General features: G+C 45.3%; 1 protein-coding gene across 2 annotated transcripts; it reads left to right on the top strand.

Annotated features, from left to right (window-relative positions):
• LOC102184497 (GTPase IMAP family member 5-like) lies at positions 4,043-13,217 on the top strand. Of its 2 annotated transcripts, none has more exons than XM_018046739.1 (3): positions 4,043-4,197; positions 9,566-9,614; positions 12,317-13,217. In XM_018046739.1, the coding sequence occupies exons 2-3, from the start codon at positions 9,572-9,574 to the stop codon at positions 13,201-13,203; spliced, it is 930 nt and encodes a 309-aa protein (XP_017902228.1). In that variant the 5' UTR covers positions 4,043-4,197; positions 9,566-9,571; the 3' UTR covers positions 13,204-13,217. The 2 variants fall into 2 exon arrangements, with proteins under 2 accessions (XP_017902228.1, XP_017902227.1); XM_018046738.1 differs by lacking the exon at positions 4,043-4,197 and adding an exon at positions 4,293-5,224.

The raw sequence follows: 14,624 nt of genomic DNA, 5'->3' as shown, positions 1-14,624 counted from the left end.
TTCTAAAGGCAAAAAGTGGCAAATCAGAACCTGAAATTATTTTTCCTTACTGTCATATAAAAAGAGCTTCCTTAACCAAACACAGGATCAAAACACTATAACTTCTCAAAAATGCTCTAAGTGAATGTATATTCATATCATTTACATAGGTCTCCTCTCACCTTTTATCTCTTCATGCACAAAAATTCCTTGTTCGTGTGTTGATCAGCTTCTTTCGTATTTCCATGCCCCTACTGCCTGAATCAGCTTCATTTTACACAGAGAGGTTCATCCTTAGCTTACTTCTGAGAGTTGTTTTTGGCCATGATGAGGTTTTCAAGCAGATTTCAAACAATGCATACCCTCTTACCTAGTCTTGTACCATATTCAGTGTTGTACAATATTCAATAATTATGCACAATATTCAGTGTTCATCAGCCTGGCTGGACAGATGCCACTACTCCTTCCAGAGAATACCATGTGGGCTAAATGCCCTAGAAGAGGAAGCCAGAGCTAGACTATGACCCAAGACTTTTTTTTTCCCTGCCCTGGAGCCTTCATCTGATAGTGGTAATATATGCCTTTTCTAATAGAACTGGATTTGTGCTTGCTTATTTCAGCAATAAATATTTTAAGTTTTTTTTCTAAATTTGTCTTTTACTTTTTCTTTTAATGTAGTTGTCTTCCAAAGTAATGTAGTATTTTGTTTTATTTTATATCTTATGAAAGTGAAAGTCGCTCGGTCGTGTTCTACTCTTTGCGATCCCATGGACGATACAGTCCATGGAATCCTCCAGGCCAGAATACTAGAGTGGGCAGCTTTTCCTTTTTCCAGGGGATCTTCCTGACCCACGGATCTGTCAAGGGTGTGTGTAATTTCCTCCGTTCTGTCTCGTCACAACAAAAATTTGAAGCAACAGACGTTAAAGCCCTTTGACAGACCATGTCTCAGCTCTCAGAGAGACTGTTACAGCTCTCAGACAGATCAGTGTCACAGCTCCATGTTACAGCTCAGTTTTATTTAGAAAATAAAGGAAAATACATCCTCCAGGCATGAGGGGGCATGCTGACCCAAAAGACTGCGAAGAGGAGAGAGAGGGAGAGCAAGGGAGGGAAGAAAGGAGGGAGAAAGAGCAAGAGAGAGACAGACAGAAAGGGGAGAGAGAGAAAGAGGGAAGGAGAGAAAGAGAGGGAGAAGAAGGGAAAGACAACCCCACCCCCCACCCCACCCCCACGGCCCTTTGGCTCCTCATGTTTTTTCCCTCCCCTGGGCCTGACCTATGTAAACTGGGCTAGCCAGAGGTGCTGTTTGTTCTACCTGAGGTTCTCTCTCCAGTCCTCAGACCTTCCTTTGTTCTTTTTTATCAGGCTTTTCCCTTCCTAGTCTCTTAGCCACCACTATTCTGGATTCTTTTTTTCTATTCCAACTACCTAACAGATCGAACCCAGGTCTCCAGCATTGCAGATGGATTCTTTACTAGTTGAGCCACAAGAGAAACCCCAGTATAGTCCATGTGGTACCCACTCAAGTGGGTAGCCTATCCCTTCTCCAGTGGATCTTCCCAACCCAAGAATCAAACCAGGGGTCTCCTCCATTGCAGGCAGATTCTTTACCAACTGAGCTATGAGGAAATATCTCATATTCAGCCTCATTCTTGGCCCAATTCTTATTTTGTATTTCTTTCACTCTTTACCCCCACTAAGTTTCAGTTCAATTCAGTTCAGTCACTCAGTCATGTCCGATTCTTTGTGACCCCATGGACCGCAGCATGCCAGGCCTCCCTGTCCATCACCAACTCCCCAAGCTTGCTCAGATTCATGTCGGTGATGCCCATCCAACCATCTCATCCTTTGTTGTCCCCTTCTCCTCCCGCCTTCAATCTTTCCCAGCATCAGGGTCTTTTCCAATGACTCAGCTCTTAACTGGAGAAAGCAATGGCAACCCACTCCAGTACTCTTGCCTGGAAAATCCCATGGACGGAGGAGCCTGGTAGGCTGCAGTCCATGGGGTCGCGAAGAGTTGGACACAACTGAGCGACTTCACTTTCACTTTTCACTTTCATGCATTGGAGAAGGAAATGGCAACCCACTCCAGTGTTCTTGCCTGGAGAATCCCAGGGATGGGGGAGCCTGGTGGGCTACCGTCTATGGGGTCACACAGAGTCGGACACGACTGAGCGACTTAGCAGCAACAGCTCTTAACATCAAATGGCCAAAATATAGGAGCTTCAGCTTTAGCATCAGGCCTTCCATCCAATGAATACTCAGGGCTGATTTCCTTTAGGGTTAACTGGTTTGATCTCCTTGGTGTCCAGGAGACTCTCAAAAGTCTTCCCCAGCACTACAATTTAAAAGCATCAGTTCTTCAGTGCTCAGCCTTCTTTATGGTCCAACTCTCACATCCATATATGACTACTGGAAAAACCATGGCTTTGACTATATGAACCTTTAATGACAAAGTGATTTCTCTGTTTTTTAATACACTATCTAGGTTTGTCATAGCTCTCCTTCCAAGGAGCAAACATCCTTTAATTTTGTGGCTGCAGTGATTTTGGAGCCCAAGAAAATAAATATCTGTCACTGATTCTACTTTTTCCCCTTCTGTTTGCCATGAAGTGATGGGACTGGATGCCATGATCTTAGTTTTTTGAATGCTGAGTTTTAAGCCAACTTTTTCACTCTCCTCTTTCACCCTCATCAAGAGGCTCTTCAGTTCCTCTTGGCTTTGTGCCATTAGAGTGGTATCATCTGCATATCTAAGGCTGTTGATATTCCTCTTGGCAATCTTGATTCCAGCTTATGATTCATCCAACCCAGCATTTCACACGATGTATTCTGCTTATAGGGCTTCCCAGGTAGCTCAGCTAGTAAAGAATCTGCCAGCAATGCAGGAGAAAGTGAAAGTGAAGTTGCTCAGTCATGTCTGACTTTTTGCAATGCTGTGGACTGTAGTCCAGCAGGCTCCTCTATCCATGGGATTTTCCAGGCAAGAATCCTGGAGTGGGTTGCCATTCCCTTCTCCAGGGGATCTTCCCAACCCAGGGATTGAATACGGGTCTCCCACATTGCAGGCAGACTCTTTACCGTGGCAACCCAGGAGACGCCAGTGCAATTCCTGGCTGAGGAAGTTCCCCTGAAGAAGGGATAGGTTACCTACGCCAGTATCCTTGGGCTTCCCTGGTGGCTCAGATGGTAAAGAATCCACCTGCAATGAGGGAGAGCTGGGCTCAGTCCCTGGATTGGGAAGATCTCCTGGAGGAGGACATGGCAACCACTCCAGTATTCCTGCCTGGAAATCCCCATGGCCAGAGAAGCCTGGTGGGCTTCAGTCCATGGCGTTGCAAAACGTCAGACAGGACAGAGCAACTAAGCAAAGCACAGCACATTCTGCGTATAAGTTAAATAAACAGGGTGACAATATACAGCCTTGATGTACTCCTTTCCCGATTTTGAACCAGTCAGTTGTTTCATGTCCAGTTTTAACTGTTGCTTCTTGACCCACATACCAGCACCACAGTTCAAAAACATCAGTTTTCAGGAAACAAATAAGATAGTCTGGTATTCTCATCTCTTGAAGAATTTTCCAGAGTTTGTTGTGATCCACACAGTCAAAAAGAACTGCCTACCACTCCTCAAAAATCACACACACACTCCCTAAGAACAGACACTCCAACCCCAAAAACAAAAGACAAGGACAGTGGCTCTCTGCCTCCCAGTTCTGCGGAGTTTCTGGAAAGGAAGAGGGTTCCATTCCATCCTGTTCTGCACCTTGCTCCAGCTTTGCGCTGAGGGTAAAGAAGTTCTCCGCGAAAACCCAACACTCCCACGGAGGCAACCAGTGGGCTTTAGCAACGAGGAGGTGAGGGACAGGAGTTGGAGGGGGTCCATATTTTGCTCTCTCACAATCCAAACATCACTTCTTTTCTTCTCTCACGTCTTAAGGAGGAAATGAGATGGGGCGAGCCGCTCGCGGTCTTCGACAGGAAGCATCCCTGGGTGCAGTGGGGGTTGGGGGGTAAAGGTTGGGGGGCGGGGGCTGGCCCACGCTCTGAACCCAGTGCTCTCGGTTTCGGCGGCAGCAGTTTCTCCCCGCCCGGAGGGGACAGGGGGCGCCCTCCGTCAGCCCCACTTTCCTTCTTATCCTACAGTCGTGCCCTGCAGCCTTCGGCCGCGCGCTCTCACCGACCTGCCCGCACCCAGCCCGCAGTACCGCGCCTGGTAAGGGGACCCTGGCGGGGGTCCCGGGGTTCTGGGGAGGCCGGGGGGTGGGCGGCGAGGAGCAAAGCAGGAGGGGAGCTGGGGCTGGGGAGTGCGTCTGGAGCCAGCAGTTGAATCAGGGCTACTGACTTCTGGTGCGACCTCACACCGGTTCCATGCCTCTGGGCTCCTCTGTCAGTGAAACCCGGCGCCAGTGGAGAGCGTTATGGACAACAGCGGGTTCCCAGTGCGACTGAAGCGGGTTTGGGAACCTCTCACTCCGCGTTCACAGCCCATCGCTTTCCACAGGGCTGCGATCTTTTCCGTTTTGTGGCTTACTTCTTAGCTCCTTTGATTTTCATAAGCTTCACAGGGTTTCACAGAGCTTCACTAATAGTCTTCACAAATAGTTCATAGCTTGTGAAACTTCCATAGAGCTTCACAAATAGTTCATTTGATAGATGAGAAAAACTCAAATTCACAAGGTGAATTCACAAGGTAGGTAGAACGTACATCTTAAGTTTTACCTTCTTAATTTCTTCGATACCACCCCCGGCCCATCCCTGACAAGCACCACCTCCCAGAGACGGCAGGGTGCAGGAATCCATTCCTAGGGCTCCACAGGACGAGTACCCTCGCTGAGTCACGTGTTCCCAATGAAACCTCTCAGTGGACATTGTTCCAAGACCTTGATCTTCTGAAAGCCACCCCATTCTCCCCCAGAGACACCACACGTTTCCTGCGACATGATGTAGAACTCAATTCTATGGCAGAGAGACACCAGCGTGTACAGGAACCATCCTTGGTCTGCTGTCAACCCCCTGTAAGAGCTGTGTTATGAAATTATGATGCTAAACTGTGAAACCAGCGATGCCAGGAAACAGAGGGACTGGGGCACACCAGGAAGGAGAGCCTCATGAATGAGGAAAATGAAAAATATTTTTACCTTTCCAGAAACAGCATAATGAGAGAGCCTGCTTTCTCGTGGTTTGATAAAATAATGTATTGTCAAGATAACATCAGCTTCGTCCAATTTAAAGATCAGAAGGTATATGATGTCCATTTGCTTCAGCTTCCTCCCTAAGTTAGCTCCTCCTGCTGTTCCTGTCAGATACCCTTATAATCTCTGCTTGCACACTGTCTCTATCATGATTCCTGACCCTGTTTGGGGAGGATTAAGATTTTCTTTGTGGAGAAGAAATCTGCCTCCATTCTTCATTTCCCCACTTTTGTCTACTCTGCGATTGACACGTCACATTGCTTCAGGTTTACAGTGCTTCCGGATGTCTTCCTAGGCTTGATTCAGTCCTTTTAATATCCTGTCATTTCAGCATCTCCATTAATATCCTTTCTGACTAGTCTCTGGACACTTTGGTACTTATTAATATCCACCCCATCCCCAAAAATTCCATTCTTCAGTGGGATGTGTCTCCCCGGCAGCCTGACCCACTCAGAAGATGGCTCAAGAGGACGGTGCTGCACCTCTGCTCACCAACCAGAAATTTGATGGCATTTTGTGGCAGCCACAGAGCTCCATCTGGATCACACTGATCATCAAGCAGCAGAAAAACACCAGATCGTTTAAAACTGAAATCCTTCCATTCTGAGCAACTTCTGTCCCCTGCAATTTTATGTTTGAATATTTTTTAAATGCACCCAAAATTTTGCAACACACTTCTCTTTGTTGGCTTTAGGGCAAGCTTCGAGCCTGTTGGCTTCAGTTTTGTCTTGATCAGAGATGGCAACATGGTATGTGATGTTCCAAGAGGTTGCTTGACCTTATAATTGCTTTTCTGCCCTGATAAATCTAAGAGAATATCCAGGCAAATGTGTCATTTTTGCTCTTAGCCCCATGGCAGTTGTGTGATCATGGGCAGATCAGTTAAGGTTCAGTTTCCCAATATTTTAATAGAAAAGTTAATACCTATCTTGGTCACATCATAGGGAATTTTGAAGAACAATTAAAATAATGGATATAAAAGAAACTTTAAAGTTTAAAATAAATGTGCAAAGGATTATTACGATGCTAAAGTTCATCAACACTGTCACCACTATCTTCATCATTTTTACCACATTGATATACTGATTCCATTATATAGAAAATCTCATCTGAGGTAGGAACCGTGTCAGAGAATTTGTTCAGTTTTAGCAAAAGCCACCTGACCTGCCTCTTGAGAAACCTATATGCAGGTCAGGAAGCAACAGTTAGAACTGGACATGAAACAACAGACTGGCTCCAAATAGGAAAAGGAGTACATCAAGGCTGTATATTGTCACCCTGCTTATTTAACTTATACGCAGAGTACATCATGAGAAATGCTGGGCTGGAAGAAGCACATGCTGGAGTCAAGATTGCAGGGAGAAATATCAATAACCTCAGATATGCAGATGACACCACCCTATGGCAGAAAGTGAAGAGGAACTAAAAAGTCTCTTGATGAAAGTGAAAGAGGAGAGTGAAAAAGTTGGCTTAAAGCTCAACATTCAGAAAACTAAGATCATGGCATCTGGTCCCATCACTTCTTGGCAAATAGATGGGGAAACAGTGGAAACAGTGTCAGACTTTATTTTGGGGGGCTCCAAAATCACTGCAGATGGTGACTGCAGCCATGAAATTAAAAGATGCTTAAGGAAAGTTATGACCAACCTAGATGGCATATTCAAAAGCAGAGACATTATTTTGCCAACAAAGGTCCGTCTAGTCAAGGCTATGGTTTTTCCAGTGGTAATATATGGATGTGAGAGTTGGACTGTGAAGAAAGCTGAGTGCTGAAGAACTGATGCTTTTGAACTGTGGTGTTGGAGAGGACTCTTGAGAGTCCCTTGGACTGCAAGGAGATCCAACCAGTCCATTCTAAAGGAGATCAGTCCTGGGTGTTCTTTGGAAGCAATGATGTTGAAGCTGAAACTCCAGTACTCTGGCCACCTCATGTGAAGAGTTGACTCATTGGAAAAGACTCTGATTCTGGGAGGAATTGGGGGCAGGAGGAGAAGGGGACAACAGAGCATGAGATGGCTGGATGGCATCACCGACTTGATGGACATGAGTCTGAGTGAACTCCGGGAGCTGGTGACAGACAGGGAGGCCTGGCATGCTGCGATTCATGGGGTCACAAAGAGCTGGACATGACTGAGTGACTGAACTGAACTGAACTGAGTATAATTTATCAGAGGCAAGGACAGCATGTGGGAAAAGGTGGTGAGGAAAATGCTCTTCTGGGGGTGAAGGAAGGGAAAGGGGTGTGTGGGAGAAAGGGAAAGGAAGGAAGTTATCTTAATATATTCTGACAGTGTGACAAGGGATGGTTTCCCTAATGGGGACCATATTTATGCATCCAGACTGAGTGAAGAGAAAAATGTAAAAAAGGTAGGAATACCAGAATCAAGCTAAATAAGCAAATCAGTTATGAAAACCGTTCTGAATTCAATGCTAATCAATAAAATGCAAGTTTAAACCAATTAAGACATAAGACACTTTAATGTATGCTCCAAAGGGTAACCAAAAAATTAAAAACCTGGTATTACTAAGTGTAAGTGAAGATATAAGGGATGCTCACATGTGGCTGCTGCCAGCATGATAGCAGAAGTGTCCTGGAGTGGGACTTGGCAGCGTCTAGTCAGGTGGAAGCTGTCCATGCCAGAGATTGTCACGTGCACAAAATGTATGCAGGACTCTTGTGCAGCACTCTTGGTAGCAGCAAGGATGTATTTGGAACTCCACATGTTTGTTAAGAAAGAATTGGATAAAATGTTACATAAATAATGCCACTTCCATAAAAGATTAAAATACCAAAAAGTACTATATCTTAACTATAGACTCATGTGTGTACAAGTGTAAATACACAATTGAGAAAGAGACATAAACATCTTGGAATACTGATTACCTCTGAAAAGAAGAGTGAGAATGAGACTGGGAAGTGGAGAAGTCAAAAAATAAAGAAATGGAGCTATATGTGTAATGTTCTTTTAATGTTTTCAGTCCAACAGAATAGCAGCAATAACAATGCCAAAATACTGAGATTTGTTCATTGCAAATGGTGGGCATTCATTTCATTCCTCTGTGTATTTCTCTCCTTAAAATGTTTGTTTCATGACTGCATAATCTTTCAAATTGACTAAATAAAATACAGGCTCAGAGTTCATCTTAATTATAGTTGCATATTGCAGGCTTGCCTTTTCTAATGCACAATTATCTTTTCTAGCACCAAGAAGAATGACACAACCACATGCCTCAGCTGAATGAAACCTCTCCACGGTTTTGCCAATTTCTGGTGACATCGACTGGGATTTTTTAAAGTGGCTATTGATTTAAAGACATTTGATTTAAAACTGAGCAGGCAATGACTTTATCCTGAATTTGTCCTTAATCTTGCTTCTGTCCCTCAGTTATGGCTCCAGTTTCTCTTCCCCCAGCTGCTCAGAGGAAGGAAGGTTGATGACCATGTTTGGCCCTCTTCCCCTTCTCCCTCTCATGTCCATCCTCAAAGGCGCCCTGGACCCCAATTCCACACTCCCACTGGAAGCTATATTGTACTTTCCCCTTTGCCACTGGGATGTCCATCTGATACAGAGTTTCTGGGACTGGAAATGCCCGGTACTTCAAACAAACAACTACTCATTTACAGTAAGGCAACTTTGCCTACCTTGATTCTAATAATAATAATAATAAAATAATTACAGTAAGGCAACTTGCCTACAGTAGTCAACTTACCTACAGTAAGGCAACTTGCCTACCTTGATTCTAATAATAATAAAATAATAAAAAGTCCAGCTTCTCATTCCTAGAAGAAGGCTTTATTTCATGCCTTTTCAGCTTGAAGGGAGATAAACAACTGATGCATATTCAAACATTTCTTGCTTTCCTGTAGGAGGAAGAATAGCAAGAGTTCACTATGTTAACATAACCTGGCTTGCTTAAAGTTATATATGGATAACTGAAAGCAAAATATAAGTTAGAAAGTTAGCAAATGTAAAGATAATTATTTTTGGCTGTCTAAATTGGAGGTGTTCTCAGGCCTTCAGTTCAGTTCAGTTCAGTTCAGTTTCTCAGTCGTGTCTGACTCTTTGCAACCCTATGAATTGCAACATGCCAGGCCTCCCTGTCCATCACCAACTCCCAGAGTTCACTCAAACTCATGTCCCTCGAGTCAGTGATGCCATCCAGCCATCTCATCCTCTGTCGTCCCCTTCTCCTCCTGCCCCCAATCCCTCCCAGCATCAGAGTCTTTTCCAGTGAGTCAACTCTTCGCATGAGGTGGCCAAAGTACTGGAGTTTCAGCTTTAGCATCGTTCCTTCCAAAGAACTCCCAGGACTGATCTTCAGAATGGACTGGTTGGACCAACTCCTATAAGGACACTTGCTTTAATTCCTTTCTTCTTTTTATTCCAGAAGCTAATGGAAGGGCTTCAGAGGAGCAGATACGGAACCATGGCTGAAGGTAAGAAACCCTCCAAATTCTCAAGCTCTCTGGTCACCAGGGGAAAATCACTATCTTCCCTCCTCCACTCCCTGACCTCAAATATTGAGACAGAAAAGAAACCCAATTATTTTAAGCTGCAGAAGAAAAAGGTAGCTATCGTGTTCATTGGGCTTCCCTGGTGGCTCAGCTGGTAAAGAATCCACCTGCAATGAGGATGAGCTTGGTTCAGTCCCTGCGTTGGGAAGATCCCCTGGAGAATGGAATAACTAGCCACTCCATTATTCTGGCCTGGAGAATTCCATGGACTGTATAGTCCTTTCCCTTCTCCAGGGGATCTTCCCAACCCAGGGATCAAACCCAGGTCTCCTGCATTGCAGGCAGATTCTTTACCAGCTGAGCCACAAGCGCAACCCCAGTATAGTCCATGGGGTAGGAAAGAGTTGGACACAACTTAGTGACTTTCACTTTCATCTTGTTGTTTATCTTCCCTACCATCAGCACAGCCCACACACCCAAGTGTGAAGCTCTGCTCTGTGCAGTGATGTATGGGAAATGTGGAAACAAAACTTCAAGTCAGAAGTCAGGAGATTTGGAACCAAATTGTGAAAACGTTTTTCCCTACCTGTGCTCAGCTGAAAAGAGGGCAGGTTCCCCATGTGTGTGTGCTAAGTCACTTCAATTATGTCTGACTCTTGGCGACCCTCTGGAGCTGTAGCTAGCCAGGCTCCTCTGTCTGTGGGATTTTCCAGGCAAGAATACTGGAGTGAGTTCCCATGCCCTCCTCCAGGGATCTTCCTGACCCAGGAATCAAACCTGGGTCTCTTGCATCTCCTGTATTGGCAGGCCGCTTCTTTACCACTAGTGCCACCTGAGAAACCCAAAGTTCCCCCATAGAGATTTAGTAATCATGTTTGAAAAAAATCCAGAATACTTAAGGAAAGGCAGAAGCAACGCAGAGTAAAACGAGTAAAATAACAGATTTTAGGAGCCTAGAATGAATTTAATTCATTTGGGCTTATAAGAACTCCAGAAATCCTTGCACTCTCACTCTCTTCATCCCTAGAAGACTTAGCTGTTGGTACAGAGTGACCCTCACCAACACCACTTTTATTATAATTTCCTATAATTCTATCAGCCACATCAATGATCTTTCCAAAATATGTATTGTTAACGTTCTTATCATCTCTTCTTCAGCCACCCATCCAGGGTCATCTGTCAGACTCTGTCCCTGACATTAACCACAGGCCTTCCGTAGGCTCACTTTCCAATATTCAAATCCCTACCCTAAGAGCAGAAACCCAGGGACATTCAGCTGGTCCTCAGTGGGAGGTCACTGAGACTCTAACATCTGAGACTTCCTTTACTCCCAGGGTTCAGATGACTGTAATGAGCAGTCTGTGTGCCTGGGAATGGTGGGTGAAAAGCAGATGATAATATTTTCTCATTTATGATTTATCCTCACCTCCTTGTAATTTCACCTGAGATTAGCGTGAAACTGGCCTAAGCAATGTCATGGGAAAAGCAAAGGATCACTTTTCTTTCCGAAAACCTGTATTTTTGTTGGTCCTGAAGAAGTCCTTGGAGCATCCCTCATAGTGTAGCAGTTCTGGCTCTTGGCTATGGGTCCAAGCTTGGGCTCCCAATGTGGGCTTCCTATCAGTCAGGAGCCACCCAAAGTTGTATGCAAACACCTGTACGATTTTCATATCACTGTTTGGCAGAGAGAGGTCCATAGCTTTCATGAGATACCATGAAAGGTCAGTGACAGAAAAATCTTATGAATCACTAACTTTACCAACAGAGACCTACTGTATGGCACAGAGAACTCTGCTCAATATTCTAAATAATCTAAATAGGAAAAGAATTTGAAAAAGAAAAGATACACACATAGGAATGACTGACTCACTCTGCTGCACGCCTGGAACTGAAACAACAGTGCTCACCATCTTGTTGTTGCTCAGTCGCTCAGTCATGTCCTCCTCTGAGACCCCATGGGCTGCAGCACACCGGGCTTCCCTGTCCTTCACCATCTCCCGGACTTTACTCAGACTCACGTCCACTGGATGTCATCCAACCATCTCATCCTTTGTTGTCTTCTTCTCCTCCTGCCTTCAATCTTTCCCAGCATCAGGGTCTTTTCTACTGAGTCAGCTCTTCTTTGCAGCAGGTGGCCAAAGTATTGGAGTTTCAGCTTCAGTATCAGTCCCTCCAATGAATATGCAGAGTTGATTTCCTTTAGGATTGACTGGTTTGATCTCCTTGCAGTCCAAGGGATTCTCAAGAGTCTTCTCCACAATTTGAAAGCATCAGTTCTTCGGTGCTCAATCTTCTTTATGGTCCAACTCTCACATCTATACAGGATGGAGAAATCATAGTTTTGGCTAAACAGACCTTTGTTGGCATAGTGATATCTCTGCTTTTTAATACACTGTCTAGGTTTGTCATAGCTTTTCTTCCAAACAGCAAACATCTTTTAATTTCATGGCTGAAGTCACCATCTGCAGTGATTTTGGAGCCCAAGAAAATAGTCTCTGACTGTTTCCATTGTTTCCCCATCGATTTGTCATGAAGTGGTGGGACCGGTGCCATGATGTTAGTTTTCTGAATGTTGAGTTTTAAGCCAGCTCGTTATCTACTCCAAGAGTAAATAAAAATTTTAAATTAAAGAGAAAAAAAAGAATCACTACCATGGTAAAACAAGAAAATTCTTTTTTCAACAGGTGGAATAGAACATCAAGGCTTTGAACCTTCCTCCTCGTTGAGGATCATCCTGGTAGGGAAAACAGGCAGCGGGAGAAGTGCCACTGGGAACAGCATCCTCTGCCAGCCCGTCTTTGAGTCCAAGCTGGGGGCCCAGTCGGTGACCAGGAAGTGTCAGAGGGCAACAGGCATGTGGAATGGGAGGACCATCCTGGTGGTGGACACGCCCCCCATCTTCGAGGCCGGGGCCCAGGATCAAGAGGTGTATGAGAATATCGGAGCCTGTTACCTGCTGTCGGTGCCAGGGCCCCACGTGCTGCTGCTGGTGACCCAGCTGGGGCGCTTCACCGAGCAGGACGTGGTGGCCGTGACCAGGGTGAAGGAGGTCTTTGGGGTAGGAGCTGAGAGACACATGGTCATCCTCTTCACTCACAAGGAGGACTTGGCGGGCGGATCCTTGGATGAGTATGTGGCAAACACAGACAACCTCAGGCTGAGGAGCCTGGTCCGGGAGTGTGGGCGGAGGTACTGTGCCTTCAACAACCGGGCCTCCGGGGATGAGCAGAGAGAGCAGCTGGCCAAGCTGATGGCCGTGATCGAGGGGCTGGAGCGGGAGCACCAGGGAGCCTTCCTCACCAATGAGCTCTTCTTTGATGCACAGATGCTGCGACAGATAGGGGGTGGAACCCATGGAGAAGGTCAGAGGCACTACCTGGACAAGGTACGGCTGCAGGTTGCAAAGCAAAAGCAAGACCTGAAAGAGGCTGAGAGAAACGGTGCCTCTAAGGCACTCCTCCAACTCAAAGACTGGATTGTTTCTCATGTCAAAATATTTGTTCTTCTTGTCCTGTGCCTTTTTATTTTTCTTGCCATTGTAATTATTTTGTGTAGTACCCATCAAGGCTGAGCATTTTCAGATGACATCTGCTGTCAGCTTCCATTTTTTTCAGAGTCAGTGTATCACTGATTCAGTGGACATGGGCTTGGGTGGACTCTGGGAGTTGGTGATGGACAGGGAGGCCTGGTGTGCTGTAGTTCGTGGGGTTGCAAAGAGTCAGACACGACTGAGTGACTGAACTGCACTGATATCTATGTTGATCAGGAACTTTGTTTGCTTTTTACATAATTTCACTTACAATTTCGCTTCCTTGCATCAGACATGCCATCACTTTTCTTCAGTTGCTTTCTAGGTAAATAAAATCCAAAGGGGGAAAAAATTCCCTTTCTGTTTTGTTAAAAATGGTGATGGCAAATAATAAACTAAATGCACACCATCAAGAAGTGTTGAGGAGTTTGCATAAAGGAAATTGAGTGGACTGACATGCTGTGCGAACGAGCATCTTACCAGGGACCTACTTTTTACAGTTGAAATGGCTTATTTTATATGACAGATACTCTGACTTCCTTGTAGGTTGTAAATATATATATATACACACTCCACAAGAAAGAAAGACTAGGATGTTCTGGGACATCTCTGGGGTGTGAAGAGGCTAGGGAAGAAAGGAAGAAGGCCCTGGAGATGAGCTGGGGAGGAAGATCTCCAATAGTCAGCCCCTGGGAAATTAAGAACCGGAAATCCTTAGAGCAGGGCTGGATGAGAGCCAGATGATAAGTGTAGGAAGTCAGGCTTAGCCAGCCATCTGGTCTCCTTCAACACTCAACTGTCCTCTTGAGCAAGAAAGCCACCCTGGACAAGAAGGAAGTGACCTGCAAGGCTGCATTCCCTACAAGTTTAGAAATTTGAATTGCATGAACTTTTCATATGTGGTGATGAAACATTCTGTTTCTTTTGATTTATTCACCCTTTAAAAAAATGTAAAAGCCCTCCTCAGCTCACAGGTTATATACAGAACTGGCCTCAGCCTTGATTTGCTCTGCAGGCTGTGGTTTGCCCACTCCCGTTTTAGAGGAGATTTTCCATCATGGGTTGAGCTGGGATGTAGTGGAACATCTTGAACCCTGGGTTAGCACAATCACGTGTGATATCTGTAGAAATTTGGGGAAAAGGTGGCATTGCACATTTCAGTGGTAGAAAAGAGAAGCAGGCAGACACTGGAGTGAAGTCTGAGTGGAGGCCACCAAATCAGTGGAAAGAGGAAGTCAGATGAGGAAGGGTCTGGGTGACCCCTTCCCAACTTCTATGGGATAGCTGCCCATGCCTTCATACCCTGTAGGGGAGACCCATGGTCGCATAGGCACCCTGTGACTGGGTAGGTAAATGATGAGCTCTCTGTGATGCCCAAGCTCATTGTCCATGTCCCCGCTGGTGATAAAGGTGTGGTTTATCTCAACAGTGCTATCCCATAACCAATTCCAATCTGTGCAAGG

Source organism: Capra hircus, chromosome 4, assembly GCF_001704415.2.
Source record: "Capra hircus breed San Clemente chromosome 4, ASM170441v1, whole genome shotgun sequence".
NCBI classification, from domain to species: Eukaryota; Metazoa; Chordata; class Mammalia; order Artiodactyla; family Bovidae; genus Capra; species Capra hircus.
Note: the sequence above shows the minus strand (reverse complement) of the source record. Positions and strands in the feature narration are given on the sequence as shown.